Source organism: Micromys minutus, assembly GCF_963924665.1.
Source record: "Micromys minutus genome assembly, chromosome: 8".
Taxonomy (NCBI): domain Eukaryota; kingdom Metazoa; phylum Chordata; class Mammalia; order Rodentia; family Muridae; genus Micromys; species Micromys minutus.
The window spans coordinates 19247236-19264677 of record NC_137977.1 but is presented as its reverse complement, the minus strand read 5'-3'; the positions used below and the strand labels follow the sequence as shown (position 1 = coordinate 19264677).

Genomic DNA, 17442 nt, shown 5'->3' with positions numbered 1-17442 from the left:
CAGCCCTGTAGCGTCAGGATTGCGTCAATTCGGGTTTCAGCCACGTCTGGAGTCTCGGAGACAAGCTTTTCAGAAGAGCCAACTGGAACAGGGCAGGGTGGCACATTGCTGATAGAGAGCGCGGACCTTCCTCCAGCCCCTCCCGCTGCCGGTGCTGGTCTCTCAGATCCCCTGTGTTTCCCCTGGAAGCCTTGTTCCAGGGTCCTTCAGGTGAATCTGCCCGGAGTTCTTTCAGCACCTCGGACAGAGCACGCAGAAAACATGGCTCCTATCACCACCAGCCGCATGGAATTCGGTGAGCAAGTTGCTGAACTTGGGGCTGTGGCTGGGCTCAGGGGCTGGGCTGCGCTTTGCTCTCTACTGGATGTTGAATATGTATATTTTCAATTTGAAAGAAAGAAGAGAACAGCAGATGGTTAATTGTGGCTTACTTCCTTTCCTTGATATTTTTCTCCTTAAAATTGCCTTGTGATTTCACCTTCCAGAAGTTCCCGAATGTTCAGGCGGCTCTGTAAGCTTCAGCCTGAGCTTAGGAAAAAAAAGGACATCTGTTGTTAGAATACTGCTTCATTTGTTTTCTGGATGGTTCCTATTTGTGTGTAAATCTTTTAGAAAAAGCTACACACGCCTTTGGTTACATAAGAGTTGATATGACAAAATAACTTACATGTTGAGGGTTTGAGATGAGTGTTCTATTATGCTGTCATAAATTTCTCTGCTATGTTTTCTTGCATCCCTGAAGATTGTTGCTAATGACAGATATAATTCTGTGATACTGCAGTTCTGGGGACTTTAGAGCAACCAGCTCTGGCCTATTTCTTGTCCTCGGTTGAGCTTTCTGGAGTCTAGAGCTGTACAGTTAAGTAAAAGCTGCTCAAACTTGGATTAGCACTGCTGCTTTCTAGATTGCTCTTCCTGTTCATATTCCAAATTTTGTCACTATAATCTCCTTGTCTGCTTCAGTGAATAAATTAGACATATCTTTTAGAAAATCAATGGACATGTCTAGGTTCAATTATATTCTAGTGGAAAAAGACCAGGGTTTTATATGTAAGTATTTTTTGTTAAAGGATGAAGAAAATTTTGGATAGCATCTCTCATGTATGATAACCGTGACTAATATGAGTGGTAAGGACATAATCTCTGCTCTCAAAAGCTAAATCCAGTATCAGCAGTTACATTAGCAGAGTATGAGTCCATATTATCTTGGGTGTTGTGACTATTAGATATAATAAAATATTCATAAATGATTTTCTTAGCCTCTCATCATTTTGTGTGTATGTGTGTGTGTGTGATATTTACACTCAGTTACTGATTTGAAATCAGAAATTTTCTCATAGTGGGGTATATTCAGAGACTACCCTTGAGAGAATGTTTCCGTGCTCAGTTGTCTGTCTACTTAAAAATAATGACTTTAATTGCTTTTATTGTTCTTATATTGGCTGAAGAATTCTTAGTTCCTGAGTTTTCTTTTGTTGCCTTGCCCTAAGTTATTAGATTGTGTGTGTGTGTGTGTGTGTGTGTGTGTGTGTGTGTGTGTGTCAGTGTCACGAAGACTTGAATAGAAGGGAAGAAGCTGATACTGTTTAGCTGATTAACTCACTTCTCTTTCTCTTATTCTTCCCCCTCTCCATCCTTCTCCTCTCCCCCTCCCCCTCTTCTTCTTTCTCCTCCTCCCCCTCTTCCTCCCCCTCTTCCTCTCCCTCTTCCCTGCCTCCTCTTCTTTCTTCTAGGTAGCATTCCCTTTTTTTTTCTACTTAGAGGACTCAAAGCTTTATTTTATCTTTACAATGATTCAGTTTCATCCTAGAGTTAAGTTACAGATTTTGTATTTGGCCTCAGATGTTTCTCTTACTGTTTCTCCATCCGACTTCCTCCGAGTTCACTTTTAGGATTCTAAAGTAGATGGGAAGACTAGTTAGGAGACGAAGAAGAGACGCAAAGACACTTTTCCTTGGTCTTAGAAAGTATTAATCCTTTTTGGGCTGGGACTTGTGTGCCCTATTTAAGATAAAACACGGATGGAATAGAGGTACAAGTATGTAGCACTTTATCTGCTATATTCACCTTAGCCAAAGGTTTCCTTAGCTGCATCATTGTGTCAGATGTGGTAAATAGTATAACTACTAAATACATGTTAGGAGAATCTGCTTACACATTAAATGATATGCGCTTCATGTACAATTACTGTTGGCATGTCACCAGATGCCAATGATTTAGTCTGTTCTAAGTTAAGAGAACAATGAATGGTGTTTTCAGTTTTATTACCTTTTGCCATGTAGAAATGTACAAGGATAAAATTGAACTCTAAATTACCTATACTGACTTTACACTCACAGTTTGAGAATGATTATGTATTTATGACCACATTATTCTGTTTAACCCACATAGATTAACTTTTTGCTTTGGCTCATTCAGTGCTTGAGGAATTTTAGGTTCATATATACAAGGGGATTGTAGTGTTGCAAATTATATGTTATTACCATGCTATTTATTTTATTTTAGTGTCTTTTTATCTTATTAATAAATGCTTACCATTTGATAATGTCAGACATTTAGAATGAAAATTTTAATGAGTTTATAACAATAGCCAATGACCATGGCTTTTTTCCATAAGTTTTTAGTTGTGTGGACTCTTTAAGGCATTTTTTCCCCTGCTTGAATCCTGGGCAGATAAAGATATGTTAAGAAGATAGAGTTTGTGTATGTGTGTGTGTGTGTGTGCTCACATGTGTGTATGTGTGTGCATGTGTGTGTGTGTCTGATGCTTTTGAAAAGCTCCCAAATTTGATAATTGCACTTCCTCATATTATTGTAGTTGACTACTGATGCCTGAGTTAAACAAAGCCAGGGTGAGAATACTGAACATGACCCCACGTTTATCCATGGTCCATTTTCATTTATTTTTGAGAATCTACTGAAGTTAAGGTGTTTTGAATCACAATGTATTTTTATGTATGTCACATAGGGCTATGTTTAGAACTCAGGTTAGTGGGAAACGTCACTATTACTCATGCCAAGAACTGGTGGGGGCGTGGGGGAGGGAAGTAGTTCAACCTTCCCAACTTGTAACAGGGCCTAGCTCTATTATGCTTTGCCCATAGTCTTTCCTTTCAATTCTGATTCTTCAATGCATGCCATTGGTCAATTGGTTTTTCAGATGAAATTCCCACAGTGGTGGGCATCTTCAGTGCGTTTGGCCTCGTCTTTACTGTCTCTCTCTTTGCCTGGATCTGCTGCCAGAGAAGATCAGCTAAGTCCAACAAGACGCCTCCGTACAAGTTTGTGCATGTGCTTAAGGGAGTTGACATCTACCCAGAAAACCTAAGTAGCAAAAAGAAGTTTGGAGGAGATGACAAGAGTGAGGCGAAGCGTAAACCAGCTCTGCCCAACCTTTCCCTGCACCTTGATCTGGAGAAGCGAGACCTCAATGGCAATTTCCCCAAAACCAACCCCAAAGCTGGCAGCTCCGCTGATCTGGAAAATGCCACCCCAAAGCTCTTCACGGAGACAGAAAAAGAGGCCATTTCCCCTGAGAGCTTGAAGTCCAGCTCTTCCCTTACTTCTGAGGAAAAACAGGAGAAGCTGGGGGTACTCTTCTTGTCTCTAGAGTACAACTTCGAGAAGAAGGCATTTGTGGTGAACATCAAGGAAGCCCAGGGCTTACCAGCCATGGACGAGCAATCCATGACCTCTGACCCGTACATCAAAATGACAATCTTACCAGAGAAGAAGCACAAAGTGAAAACCAGAGTGCTGAGGAAGACGCTGGACCCTGTTTTTGATGAAACCTTCACATTTTACGGGATCCCTTATTCCCACATTCAAGAGCTGTCTTTGCACTTCACAGTTCTGAGTTTTGACAGGTTTTCAAGAGATGACGTCATTGGAGAAGTCCTTATTCCTCTTTCCGGGATTGAATTATCAGATGGAAAAATGTTAATGACTAGAGAGATCATCAAGAGAAATGCTAAGGTAATTCTGTAAGCATTTAAGTGTCTATCAGAAATATTTAGTGTAGGTTGAAAAATATCTACAGTATTTTCATTCAAATGATGGGTTGGCACACATTATCTTTTATAACTGTGGGTCATAACAATCAGAGAGTGAGAGTATAGGGAAGGCAGAAGGAAGTTTAATCCACAAGTGAAATGCTCACAGAATCTTTGTGATAAAAAATTAGAGAACAAATTTTATGATATTTATACATCATTTATGGAAAAGGTATTTTTAAAATTTCTATTAAAGTTTTTTGGGAAAAGACTGCTACTTTAAAATTCATCTGTGTGTGTCTTAGTATCTATTATTAAGGAGGTTTAGTTCAGAGTAACTAAATTTGAAACTGAAATTAAAAATCAAGCCAGTTCCTTCTTAGGATGTGGTATCTGAATGTACTTTAAATGAAATTGCTTCTGTACAAGGAGCCATCCTGTTATGTTGACTTCTGAATGTCCATTTTTTTCCCCTGCTGCATACAGGAAGTGCGTTACCCCACCCTCTGACTTGGAATCCTTTGCCAGTTCTTGGATAATGACATGACATCAATTTAGCAAAAAAAATCATTTCCTGCATTAAATGTAAACTTCACTGATCCTAGTCGTGACATTTCAGAATGATTTGTTCTCCTAATCCCACGACTTAGGCAAACAACAGTCACATTATTTATGGTTTTTTTTCAAATCACATTATTTTGGAGCTAAAATTATCTTTAGAACAGTCTGTGGTCATCTTCCTGTCTCTTATGCACTGACAATAGTGAAATTCAGGCTCAGCTTGTCTGAGGCACCTGGCTGATCGGGGCCTCTGAGGATCAAAGAGCTCCCTGGATGCTTTCTTGCTTTCCTTGGTGTACCTTTTTGTACAACAGCTTAGTTTTAGGTGATTTTTCTCAGCTTTAGCTAATGTTTGACATTTTTTTTTTTTAACTGTTCTTAATCATAAGCAAGTCTCATGTTACTGTTTTGTTAGCATGTTACATTCTTAGCTGTCTTAGGTAACGTATTTCATATAAAATTAAGTATAAGTATTTTTAACTAAAAGGATCTATGTTAACTGCTTAAAACCAAGTTTTAAACTTTGAGTCAATTTTCTTAAGTGTTTAAATTTATTTATTTTCTCCTTAGATTGAAAGAGACTTTGACTATAAAAGGACAAGAGTTCTAAATCCACCATGACCCTGGTCCAGAATAATTGTTGGATGCAAAAGAAATTTTCTTTGGCATGAATTGAAAGGCCATTAATGCCAATCATGAAGAATTTAAAATAAAAAATAGCCATGTGATCCTACACATATCAATTGATAATGTTATGCATTTTATGACAATTACTGACTTTGAAGAATAGGGATGTTCTTAAATAGCACCCCCCCAAAACCTCTCTTAAAATATAATACTTATGCGTGTAAGTACTGGGTGTGGTCAGATCTTTGCAAATTTTAGCATTCTGTAGTACCTGAAATAACCACAAGATGGCAGGCAATGGTTTTAGTCATTACGGAGCAGCACAAAAAGCAGCTTTCTCAGATTTCTTAGCCTGTTAAAATAAAAATAAATAGAAACGCGACATTAAAACAACAAAGCTATTATTATGTTGCTGTGTGTTTTGTGATGAGAGCACAAAAGCTGAAGATTAAAACTCCGTTCACGGTGTCTCTCTTTGTTAGAAGTCTTCCGGACGGGGTGAACTTCTGGTCTCTCTCTGTTATCAGTCTACTACAAACACGCTCACTGTGGTTGTCCTAAAAGCGCGGCACCTACCGAAATCGGACGTGTCTGGACTTTCAGGTAAGAACGCTTACAGGAGTTCAGTCTCTAACCGGCTAACCCACTTCACAATAAAGTTTCAAATAACACAGGAGTCTGGTTTTGCCATTCAGGATCACGATTTCTGGGACTGTGGATTTTCTTTATTCTTTTTTTTTTTTTTTTTTTTTTTTTTTTTTTTTTTTTTTTGCTTTGTGGGGAAATTTGTGAGTCAGTTCTGCCAACAATACAGAGAAGTTCATTTCCTGAAAAACAAGATTCGGAGGAAGCACTTAAGTGAATGGGTTTTCAAGCAGAAAGCAAAGACAAATGAAGAGGGAAAGATGGAGCCCAATATTGCTCAGAAAAAGAATTCTGACGTTTCGCATTTCAAATGAGCTAACTCATTTGCATCTTTAATGACCTCACTGCTTTTCTTATAATAGTGTATATGCTTTAAGAATTTTGTTTTAGTTTCGAATAAGTCTCAAAAAATGAAATGTTTGTTGTAGAAGATAATGAGAAAGAAAATGAGCTAAGCTGCAGGTTAAAATGATCTTAATTAAAATATTCACCTTTCTATCGCTTAGTGTAGAATTCTCCCGTTCCCTGACACCCGTCTAGAACTGGTTTCTCTTTTTCATCATTCTCAATGTAATTAAAAAGAGAAGAGTGAAACCTATTTCACTTCCCATCTGTTTAGACTTGTTTACACTGTCAGGTCCCGTTTCCACTGTACTGGGGCGCCCTGCTCACTGAGGCCGGATCTGCAGCTGACTGTGGCCGACATAACACTGTTGTATGTCCTTGCAGATCCCTACGTCAAAGTGAACCTGTACCACGCCAAGAAGAGAATCTCCAAGAAGAAGACACACGTTAAAAAGTGCACTCCCAACGCGGTGTTCAACGAACTGTTTGTCTTTGATATTCCCTGTGAGAGCCTCGAAGAAATCAGTGTTGAATTTTTAGTTTTGGATTCTGAAAGGGGATCCCGAAATGAGGTGATTGGGCGGTTGGTCCTGGGTGCCACCGCAGAAGGAAGCGGTGGGGGCCACTGGAAGGAGATCTGTGACTTCCCCCGGAGACAAATTGCTAAGTGGCACATGCTCTGTGATGGTTAGCTTCCTGGCCATGAGCTACCACGTACAGATCTTTCCCTAGGCGAGAAGCAATTTTCTTTCTCATACACGATTGTAAGCTTGTGGCCCAGCGAGCTACTTTATCACTTATTTTGATTTACTTATTTGTTTCGGTTAGACGTGGATGAAATTAGTAGACCAGAAGATAGCTGTAAATGTGTATTATGGTAATTTCCTCTTTTCTTAGAGGTGTTGGCCAAACTTTCATGAGATATCCAGTTTCCCCGTGTGTGGTATTAAGTGGGCCAACCAAGGCTGCTATGAGCAGTCTAGCTTAACCTCAAGTCACAGATATGTGTGTTGTAGGTGATAACTTAATTTTTGCCTTGGTAGTGGAAATCAGGTGATTGTTAAGAGTTAAAAATGAGGACCACACCCTTTTATATGAAAATTAATCCATGTTTCTTCAGGTTGGGGAAATAGGTTTTATTTAAATCCAAAGATATTTCCAAAATGTCCTCAAGTCTGTTTTTTAGTTAATATGTTATGAACAATTGATTGTCTTATATACTGAAGTACGCTGTCAGGTCCATTGTAATTATTTGATACAATCTTATCATAAAAGGGGTAGCTTAGGTTCATTTCATGAAGACAGCAAACAAGTTGAGAAATTAATTTATTAAAGGGCTGAATTGAAGAACACTGTGGTTGAAATGAGATTTTATTTTATTTTTTTGGTTCCATCACACGAGAGTCATGTAAAATTTAACTTCACCTAGGAACCGTGGTCTTGAATTATTCACTGCCAGTCAGAAGCCTCAGTGTGGCCTAAGATACTCCTATTTACCTTTGTGAAGTTGTCAGACTGTTTAGTGGAAAAACTAAGCCTAAGGTAGAATTTCATTTAGGAATACATTTTTTTAATATAAAAATCTATCGGTGTACAAGTGTATTTTCAAGATTGTCTTTCCCTTTCAGTAGACATGGCTACCTAAGTTTTTAAACTAAGCTATTTAAAAAGAAACACAAGAAAAGGAAAAAAAAACTTGTGAAATTCATTGTCAGGTTGAAGTCAACCACATTAAGTAAAAGAGTTAAGTCTTTCAGAATTTACAAATATTCACAAAGTCTAGTTAGGCTGTAAAAAAATAGCAGAGGCGGTATCTTCTTCAGTGCCTGTGGAGGCCAGTTTGTTTGGAGCTGTTATTTTTAAGATAGCTTAGAGAGTCATGTTTTGTGCCAGTGGGAATTGCTAAGTTCTGAAATTCTTGCAGAGCCCGGGCAAGGCGTGCAGAGCTCCGGCATTTCCGGAAAGACTCAATGGCGATGTCTTTGTATTTGAGTCATTAGAGACCCGTGAGTGTGACTTAGGTCCAGCCGAATTTTTAAATATGCAAGTTAGAGATAATGTCTGCTGGAAATTTTACCATGGAGTCAAGTTTTGTGTCAGTGTTTCAGCATTTTTTGAGAATGTGTTTGATATCACAGTGTTTGTAATTTCAACGAACATGTATTTCTGAACCACTTGCCCGTGCTTTTTATGATGGCAACAAAAGTCTGACTTTCTATAAGGAGATACATTTCATTCTGTTTGTACAAAAACTATGCTTTCCCCACCCTCATCGTCATCCCGTGACGTCATCTGACATCTCTGCCTACTCAGCGGTCTGAGAATAACATGGAGTGAGCTGCGGTCATGTGGAGCTGGGGAGGCCACCCGGCCTCTGTATGTATGTTCATTTGATGTCGTCGGCCATGGAATGCAGTGTAGCTCGGAGCTCCAATGTCAAGAAGCATATTTCCAAGTATCCTACAGAGCGGCAGGAAGTTAATGGTGATCCAATTTATAGGGTGTTTATTGGAAACATCCTATAAGGTTTTTCTTTTTTTAAATAGAAAAAAAATCTGACAACAAATACTTTTAAAATTGTAAATAGTTTTTAGTTTTATGATTTAAAGTGTTTTGATGGTGAACGTTGATTGAAAATATAACTGGTTTTAAGGAAAAAAAAAGAGATACAAAAAAGGAGAAAAGCAAGAAAAAGAATTGAAACAGGCAGGGAGATATGTGATCTCATTATTTCTGAAAATTGTACTGTTTATAATGTATTACAGTATCAATGTGAATATCTGATTCTGCTAAAATTCCTGCACTGTATGAAACATGTAAATTAATTTTTTTCTGCTTAGTCAGTATAACCACCCAAATAGGGAGGTTACCATGTCTGAAGAACTGTGTGATTCAGTAACTGACTCGTTCTGACTTGTAGTTCAGTAGTGATCAGGAGGAAAGCATGGTGTAAGGGAGATGCTGTCTGTCCCTTTGTGCCAGCATTGTATGTTTGTAAGACATGAATAAACTGCTGCTTTTGCCCAAACAATCTCAACGAAGCATTTCCTGCCAATGACTCTGTCCTAAACGTTATATTCTTGCTTTCTGAAGTTTTATCTTTTTCTGATAGATCACCCACACAGCTTAGGGAATACAAGATCTTTCATGTTCTCTGAATTATGTCTGATTTTTTGAGAGTCATCTATGGGGAAGATATGCATACTCAGAAGTCCAATTTTTTTCTTGTTTTTTTTTTTTTTTTTTTTTTTTCTTGAGACAGGATATTTCTGTGTAGTCATGGCTGTCCAGGAACATGCTCTGGTCACAGTCCCCTTCTCCTCCCTGTCTCTGCTCACACAGCCTTCTCCAACTCCTTCCACTCCTCCTCTTATAAAAGGGTCCCCTTCACCCCCTGGGTACCAACCCACCCATGCACATCAAGCCACTAGGCACATCATTTTACACTGAGGCCAGACAAGGCAGCCCAGTTTGGGGATCAGGATCTACAGGCAGGTATAGAGCTATGGGTCATCTCTGCTTACAGTGTTGGGAGACCTGAATGGAAGTTAAGCTGCACATTTGCTACAGTGTGGGGTGGGGCACTGAGGTCCAGCCTATGTATGCTTTTTGGTTGGTAGTCTTGTTTCTTGGAACACCCAAGGGACCAGGTTAGTTGACTCCGTTGGTATTGTGGAGTGTGCTTCCTTTCTGGGTCCCTCAGGCCTTTCACCAACTCTTTCACAAGACACCTGAGCTCCACTTAATGTCTAGGTCTCTGCATCTGTTTCAGTCAGCTGCTGGGTGGAGACTCTCAGAGAACAGTTATGCTAGCTTCCTGTCTGGAAGCATAATGGAGTATTATTAATAGTGTCAGGAACTGGTTCTTGCCAATGGAATAGGTCTCAAGTTGGGCCAGTCTTTGTTTGGCCATTCCTTCTGTCTCTGCTCCACTTTTATCCCCATAAATCTTGTAGGCAGGACAAATTTAGGGTGTAAAGGTTTAGTGGGTGGGTTGGTGTCCTTATCCCTCTACTTGGGTGTCCTGACTGGCTACAGAAGGTGGCAAGGGATACCATCAATAGGATAAAATAGCAGCCAACAGAATGGGAAAAGATCTTCACCAACCCTATATCCAACAGAAAGCTAATATCCAAAATATATAAAGAACTCAAGAAGTTAGACACCAAGAAACCAAATAGCCCAATTTAAAAAATGGGGCACAGAGTTAAACAGAGAATTGTTGTGTGTGTGTGTGTGTGTGTGTGTGTGTGTGCACATGTATGTCTTAATTAGGTTTTTATTGAGCTGATGAAACACTTTGACCAAAAGCAATTTAGGAAGGAAAGGTTTTAATTGGATTAAAACTGTACATCAGTGTTCATCATTGGAGCCATAACAGGAATTCAAATTGATAGGAACCCATAGGAACCCGGAGCTGGTACAGAGGCCAAGGAGGGGTGCTGCTCACTGGTCTGCTCCCCATAGCTTGCTCAGCCTGCTTTCTTATAGAACCCAGGACCAGGGGCCCAGGGGTGGCACCACCCACCAGGGCTGGGCACTCCCCAATCAATCACTCATTAAGTGATTAATTAATTAAGATGCCTACAGCCTGTTCATATAGAGACATTTTCTCAGTTGAGCCCCAATCCCTAGTCGTTGATGACTCTACCTTGTACCAAGTTGACATAAAACTAGCCAGTATAGGCATTTAGCTAGAATGTATCATAATATTCTAACACAGACTAACATAAATAATTGATTAATAATTGTAGGTCAGATAATTTTTACTTAGATAAATCTTGCAAACTAAAAATAAATAAGAAATAACATTAAGACAAATTTTACAGGGCTGTGATAATAAGTCCATATGATCCCAGCACTTAGAAGGCAAAAGCTGCAGATCTCTGAGTTTGAGGCCAATTTGGTTTACATAGTGAATTCTAGGCCAATCAGGACTACAGAGTAAGACCCTGTCACAAAATAGAGAATATTCAGAATTTGGAAATACAGTAAAGTAATTCTACATGTTCTCCCAGTGTAGTCATCTCTCCTCTTTCTTTATCATTCTCTCTGGGTGGGTGGCTCTGGGTTCTATAAACAAACAGACTGACCAAGCTATAAGGAGCTCCAGAAAGCAGCACTCCTCCTTGACCTCTGTATCAACTCTTGTGTGGGGCGCTGCCTGCACATTCTCCATTACAAGATGGCGCTGACATCCGGCTGGAGTTAGCAGTAAACAAGTCATGTGGGCATGCGCTGGGTAACTTTCCACTCCTTGAGCTCTGCCTCTCCCGTGGCGTCATAGGGCCTGATGAGTTTCAACCAATCAGGGGGCTCCACGTCCAAAGTGAGGACTGATCCCTTTATAAGGGGATGGGCTAGATAGTTTGGGGTCTTCGTCTTTACATGTTGCAAGCTTATGCTCTGCCTCTCGAGAGCATTAAAGCTCTACCACAGAAGAATCCTATTTCGTGTGCCGCGTCGTTCTTGCTGGCGTGACGGTTGCGCGGGACACTCTTGCCTCCGGATTCCTATCCGGCTTGAGTTCCTATCCTGACTTCAATTGCAAACAGACCTCTTCCTTATTTCTCTAGACAAATGATTCTTTGTAGGGTTTACAGTATATTGTTAGATAATATCTACTAGATAGATGATAATTATGGATTGAAGAGTTTTAAATTATTGTTTCTAGCAGAGATGTGAATTATTTTTCTAATAATAATAATTACAAAGATTATAGTTACTCTCCTCTTGCATACAAACTAATAATATGCCTAATTATGTATTGTTTGTTTGTTTGTTTTTCAAGACAGTCTTTATCTTTGTATCCCTGGCTCTTCTGGAACTCACTCTATAAACAAGCCTGGCCTTTAATTCACTTAGATCCGCCTACCTCCATTTTTCAAGTGCTAAGATTAAAGGTGTGTGCCAGAACCACCGCCATCATAATTTTGTAATCTTATTTCAGCATTTTATCCTTGATAAAGTTCTTTGATTTGGTGGGGTTTGGGAGGTTTTTGGTTTGTTCATTTGTTTTGAGACAGGCTTTTATAAACAGAGAACTCTTTAGAGAGGAATGTCAAATAGCAGAGAAGCACTTAAAGAAATGTTCAAGGCTGGAGAGATGGCTCAGCAGTTAAGAGCACTGACTGCTCTTCCAGACGTCCTGAGTTCAATTCCCAGCAACCACATGATGGCTCACAACCATCTGTAATGGGATCTAACGTCCTCTTCTGGCGTATCTGAAGATTATACGTAAAATAAATAAATCTTTAAAAAATAAAAAAGAAATGTTTAAAATCCTTAGTTATCAGGGAAATGTAAATCAAAACAACTCTAAGATTTCATAGTATACTCATTAGAATGGCAAAGATCAAAATCTCAAGTGAAAGGACATGTTGGTGAGGGTGTGGAACAAGGGAAACATACCTCCATTGCTGATGGGAGAACAAACTTATACAAACACTCTGAAAATCAATTTGGTAGTTTTTCAGAAAATTTGGAATAATTCTATTGCAAGATCCAGTATATCACTCCTGCATATATACCCAAAGGATGATCTAACATACTACACAGATACTTGCTCAATTATGTTCATAGCAGCTTTATTTATAATAGTCAAAAACTGGAAACAACCCAGATGTCCTTTAGCTGAAGAACAGATATGAAAATGTGATTTATTTACACAATAAAATATTATTCAGCGGTTAAAAACAAGGACACCATGAAATTTTCTTGCAAATGGATGAAACTAGACAATATACCCTGAGTGAGGTAAGCCAGGTCCAAAAGGGCATGCATGGTATATACTCATTTATAAGTGGATAAAGTACAGTATACCCATGCTACATTTCGAAGACCTAAAGAAATTAATTAAAAGGAGGGCACAAGGAAGGATGCTTGAATTTCATCTCATGCTTGCCCATGGGATGGGTCGCAATTTGGGCCATTTGGTTATTGGTTGCCCCTTTTCTTAATCTCTGCTCCATTCCCTATCCCTACATTTTTGTATTCTGGGTAAATTTTGGGTTGAAAGTTTTGTGGGTGGGTTGGTGTCTCTGTAGCTCCACTGGGGATCCTGCCTGGCTACAGAAGGTAGCCTCTTCAGGTTCCGTATCCCCTATGCTGTGAGTCACAGCTAAGTTCACCCCTATTGATTCTTGGGTTCCTCCCTTATCGCAGGTTTCTTACATCCTGGGGATGCCTTTCCCACACCTCTTCATCTCCATCAGTTGCAGATTGCTATTCATTCTCCTGGTCATCTGACCATTTCTTCTATCTTTTCCCACATCTGATCCTAACCCCCCCTCAAATTCCCTCCCTATCTCCTCTTCCATCTTGCTCCCTCCCTCTATCAGCCTTTTGTGACTATTTTATTCTGCATTATAAGTGAGATTCAAGAATCCTCACTTGGGCTTTTCTTCTTGCTTAGCTTCTCTGGGTCTGTGAAATGTAGTATAGTACTTGTATTTTATGACTAATATCCACTTTTAAGTGAATATATATCATGCATGTCCTTTTAGGACTCGGCTACCTCATTCAGGATGATATTCTCATGATCCATCCATTTGCCTGAAAAAATTCATGGTATCTTCTGTTTTTAGTAGCTGAATAGTACTCCATTATAGAGATGTACCATATATTCTTTATCTATGCTTCAGTTGAGGGACATATAGGTTGTCTTCAGTTTCTGGATGTTATGAATAAAGTTGCTATGAACATAGTTGTGTAAGTGTCTTTTTCATGTGGTGGATTGTCTTTTTGGTATATGACCAGGAGTGGTATAGCTGGTCTTGAGGTAGAACTATTTCAAGTTTTCTGAGAAATTGATAAATCGATTTCCAAAGTAGTTGTACACATACCCACTCACACCAGCAATGAAGGAGTGGCTACACAGAGGATCAGATATGTGTGGTTCTGACCTTTGTGGAAGTACACTATAGTGATTATATGTGGCACAATGTCTTTTCTTTTCTTTTTTTTTAATAGAATACAGCTTCAATCGGTTGACATTTTAAAAATCATCTGTGTCATATTAAAAGTGTGAATTGGTATGCTAAAAGAACTAGTAAGCCATTACATTTTAAGTTCACTGGTTCTAAAACAGGCCTATCCTTGAAGCTGGAGATGGCTCAGTGCTTAAGTACACTGGCTACTATCCCAGAGGATCTGAGTTAATTTCCCAACAGGCACATAATGGCTCACAACTACCTGTAACTTCAGTCCCAGGAGACCTGTCACTCTCTACTTGCCTCTAAGGGCACCAGGTATACAGGTGGTGAACAGACATATAGACAAATCACTTATAATATAAAAGAAATTTTTAAAAAGAAAGGTACTTGTTTTTCAAAAGCATTTGGCACTAAGTATTTTCCAAGGGAATTTTTCATCAGAGAAATGCTACCTAAAATCTATAGCATAGGCTTTGGAAGTCTGTTGTGAGACTGTGTCTTCTAGTAATGTCAGAATCTATGTCATAAAGTCTTATCAATGTGATTGTCTAAACATAAGCTGAACAAGGACATCAACAATAGACATGCCAAAGTGGATGGGGGAAAGCCCAGGAGACCTCAACCCTATACAAGACCCACAGGTAACTAAGAAATGTTGATGATGGAAGAGACACTCTTCTACAAGGCAGGCAAAGCAATTGGTTATCCAATACCAAGTAAAGAACCATGAACACATTACAACAACATTATACAGGCCAAGCAGGTTATCCATATATATGTATGTATATATGCATGTGCATATGTACATATATGCATGTAACAATTATTAAAAATTGAGGCCATAAATTTGAAAGAGAACAAGGAAGTGTATATGCGAGTATCTGGGTAGAGAAAGGGAAAGGGTGAAATTATATTCTAATCTCAAAAATAAAAAAAAATGAAAGATTACAGCAAGGTGCTACATCTCTGTTATAGGAATAAAACTCAGAGCATAACAAATACTGACAAATATATAGAAGGAACATTCCTCCCTTTATTGCTTACAGTAAACATAAAGTGCTCTGTTGTATTGGATATATATTCATCATATCACTAATCCATTCTACTCATACTCTTAGGAAAAATGAAAAAAGCTGCTTATACACATATTTACACCGGGATTTTTATATCAGTGTAATCTGTAGTAATCAAACCCAGGAGCCAACTCTATTGATCATTGTGGATACACGTCTATATGCAGGTGAGGGCAGGCACCAGATAAGGCAAGGGCTGTGATTGGACAGTGAAAAAGTAAGGTGGACACAGAGTTTTTGAGAGGCCAGAGAGATAGGAGAAGGAAGATGAAGAGAAGATGAAGGAAGAGAAGGATGACCCACCTCTGTGTAGCTTTAAATAGCTGTAGGTAGCTATGAATGTCTTATAAGAGATGGATAATTACAGGACAATTTGTCTTATCTAGGTGGGACGTTTATGTCAATATTAACTTGCTCTGAGTTTATCCTGTGGATGTTTTGTGGAGTGAGAATTTATTGATATACATCTGATTGATAAATTACAGGCTTCTAGAGTTTTGATTTTGTTGGATTACTGGGAATTGTGACAATAACCACAGGGGACACAGATGCTGGAGATGTGGAACAGAGTTCACAACAGAGAGTCGCAAGAGGGCAGCCACTGCTGGGGCCAGAGAGTAGCCGGCACCAATATGGGGCTAACCATAGAGGCAGAGAGACTGCCAGGGACAGAGAGTAGCAGGGGGTAGCATGGTACGGTGCCTGAAACCATTTGCCATTTTCTAATATTTACTGCTACAGGTCATCAATAGATGAATGGATCAAACTGTGTGACAGTCACAAAATATAATGCTACTTGTCAACAGATCAACAAAGTCTTGGTATATGCAACATTTAAAAAAAATCTTACAGAAAGCTACCATTTCCTCTAAAATGTGCAGTGTATATCATATTAGGCTATGTATGAAAAAGGCTAGAAGTTACTGTAACATTTTGTAGTGATAAAGAACAGATCATTGCGTGCCTGGGACTGAGGAGCCACTGTAGATAGAGAAGACTGACAGAGATTAGAAAGGGCTAGGAAGAAAGTTTGGGGATGAGGACTATTTTCTGGTCTGTAGGAGTGATTTTAGGAGCACGCTTGTATATTAAAACTCATCAAATGTAAATGTGTAAATTTCTTGTGTCTAAATTATATTTCTATAATTTATTTTTTTTAACCAGAGAAAATTAAATAGAAGACAACTGCATCATAGAAAGAATAAGCAGCACTAGCATGTTTATCTAGTGTGCAACTTCTGGAGAGCAGGGTTCTAAATTGTATTTTGGGGAAATTTTCTGTGTTGTTAAAGTACATTGTCCTAATATTTATGATTACTTCGTAGTCACTTGAAACAGTTTCTGTATAATTATCCTACCAAACCATTTTCTATTCAAGTAGAATTTTTGCTTTTCAGTAGTATTTTTAGGAAATTACTTTGTAATTTGAATTTTTATAAGATATGAAATATGTACACGTTCAAAATTAAATTACAAAGAAGACATATCTTATATTCATATCTCCAACATGACTACTCTTTTCCCAATGTAATGGGCTTCTAAAGATGTAGGGTTCTTTTCTCAATTTTTACATAGGTAGGAATATTTGTCTTGGAATTTTTATGATATAAATAGAAACATCACACATATGCCTCCAGGTTCTCTTTTCAGAGAACAAGGCACAATGCAGACTGTTCCCTCACTGCATATAGAGATAGTCTTTAATCTAGCTTAGAAATCTGTGCAGTGTTCCTTTGCAAAATGGATTTATGTGTGTCAATGCTTTGTCAGAAAAGTTTATTGGATTATTTTGTTTGTTGGTGTTTAATTTCTAAATATGTATATATATATATTATGATATATATTGGAAATTAGTCCTCTGTCAGATGAAGACTCAGTGAAGATATTCTCCCAGTTTGTTGGTTGCTGTTTTGTCCTATCGATGGGGTCCTTTGCTTTACAGAAGCTTTTCAGTTTCATTTATCAGTTGTTGATCTTAGAGCCTGAATCATTGGCCATCTGTTAAGGAAATTTTCTCTTGTACCAATGAATTTAAGGCTACCCTACACTTTCTCTTCTATTGTATTTAGTGCATCTGGTTTTATGTTAAGGTCTTTGATCCACTTGAACTTGAGTTTTGTGCAGGATGATAAATATGGATCTATTTGCATTCTTTTATATGCAGATATCCAGTTAGACAAGCATCGTTTGTTGAAGATACTTTATTTTTTCTATTGTATGGTTTTGACATTTTTTTTTTTTGTCAAATATCAAGTGTCTGTAAAT

General features: G+C 38.6%; 1 protein-coding gene across 1 annotated transcript; it reads left to right on the top strand.

Annotated features, from left to right (window-relative positions):
- Positions 1 to 261: 261 nt before the first annotated feature.
- Positions 262 to 6862, top strand: SYT4 (synaptotagmin 4; the record flags this gene model as incomplete). The annotated part of the gene is made up of 4 exons (XM_080920155.1): positions 262 to 295; positions 3161 to 3975; positions 5663 to 5783; positions 6555 to 6862. The coding sequence occupies 4 exons, from the start codon at positions 262 to 264 to the stop codon at positions 6860 to 6862; spliced, it is 1278 nt and encodes a 425-aa protein (XP_080776281.1).
- Positions 6863 to 17442: the final 10580 nt, after the last annotated feature.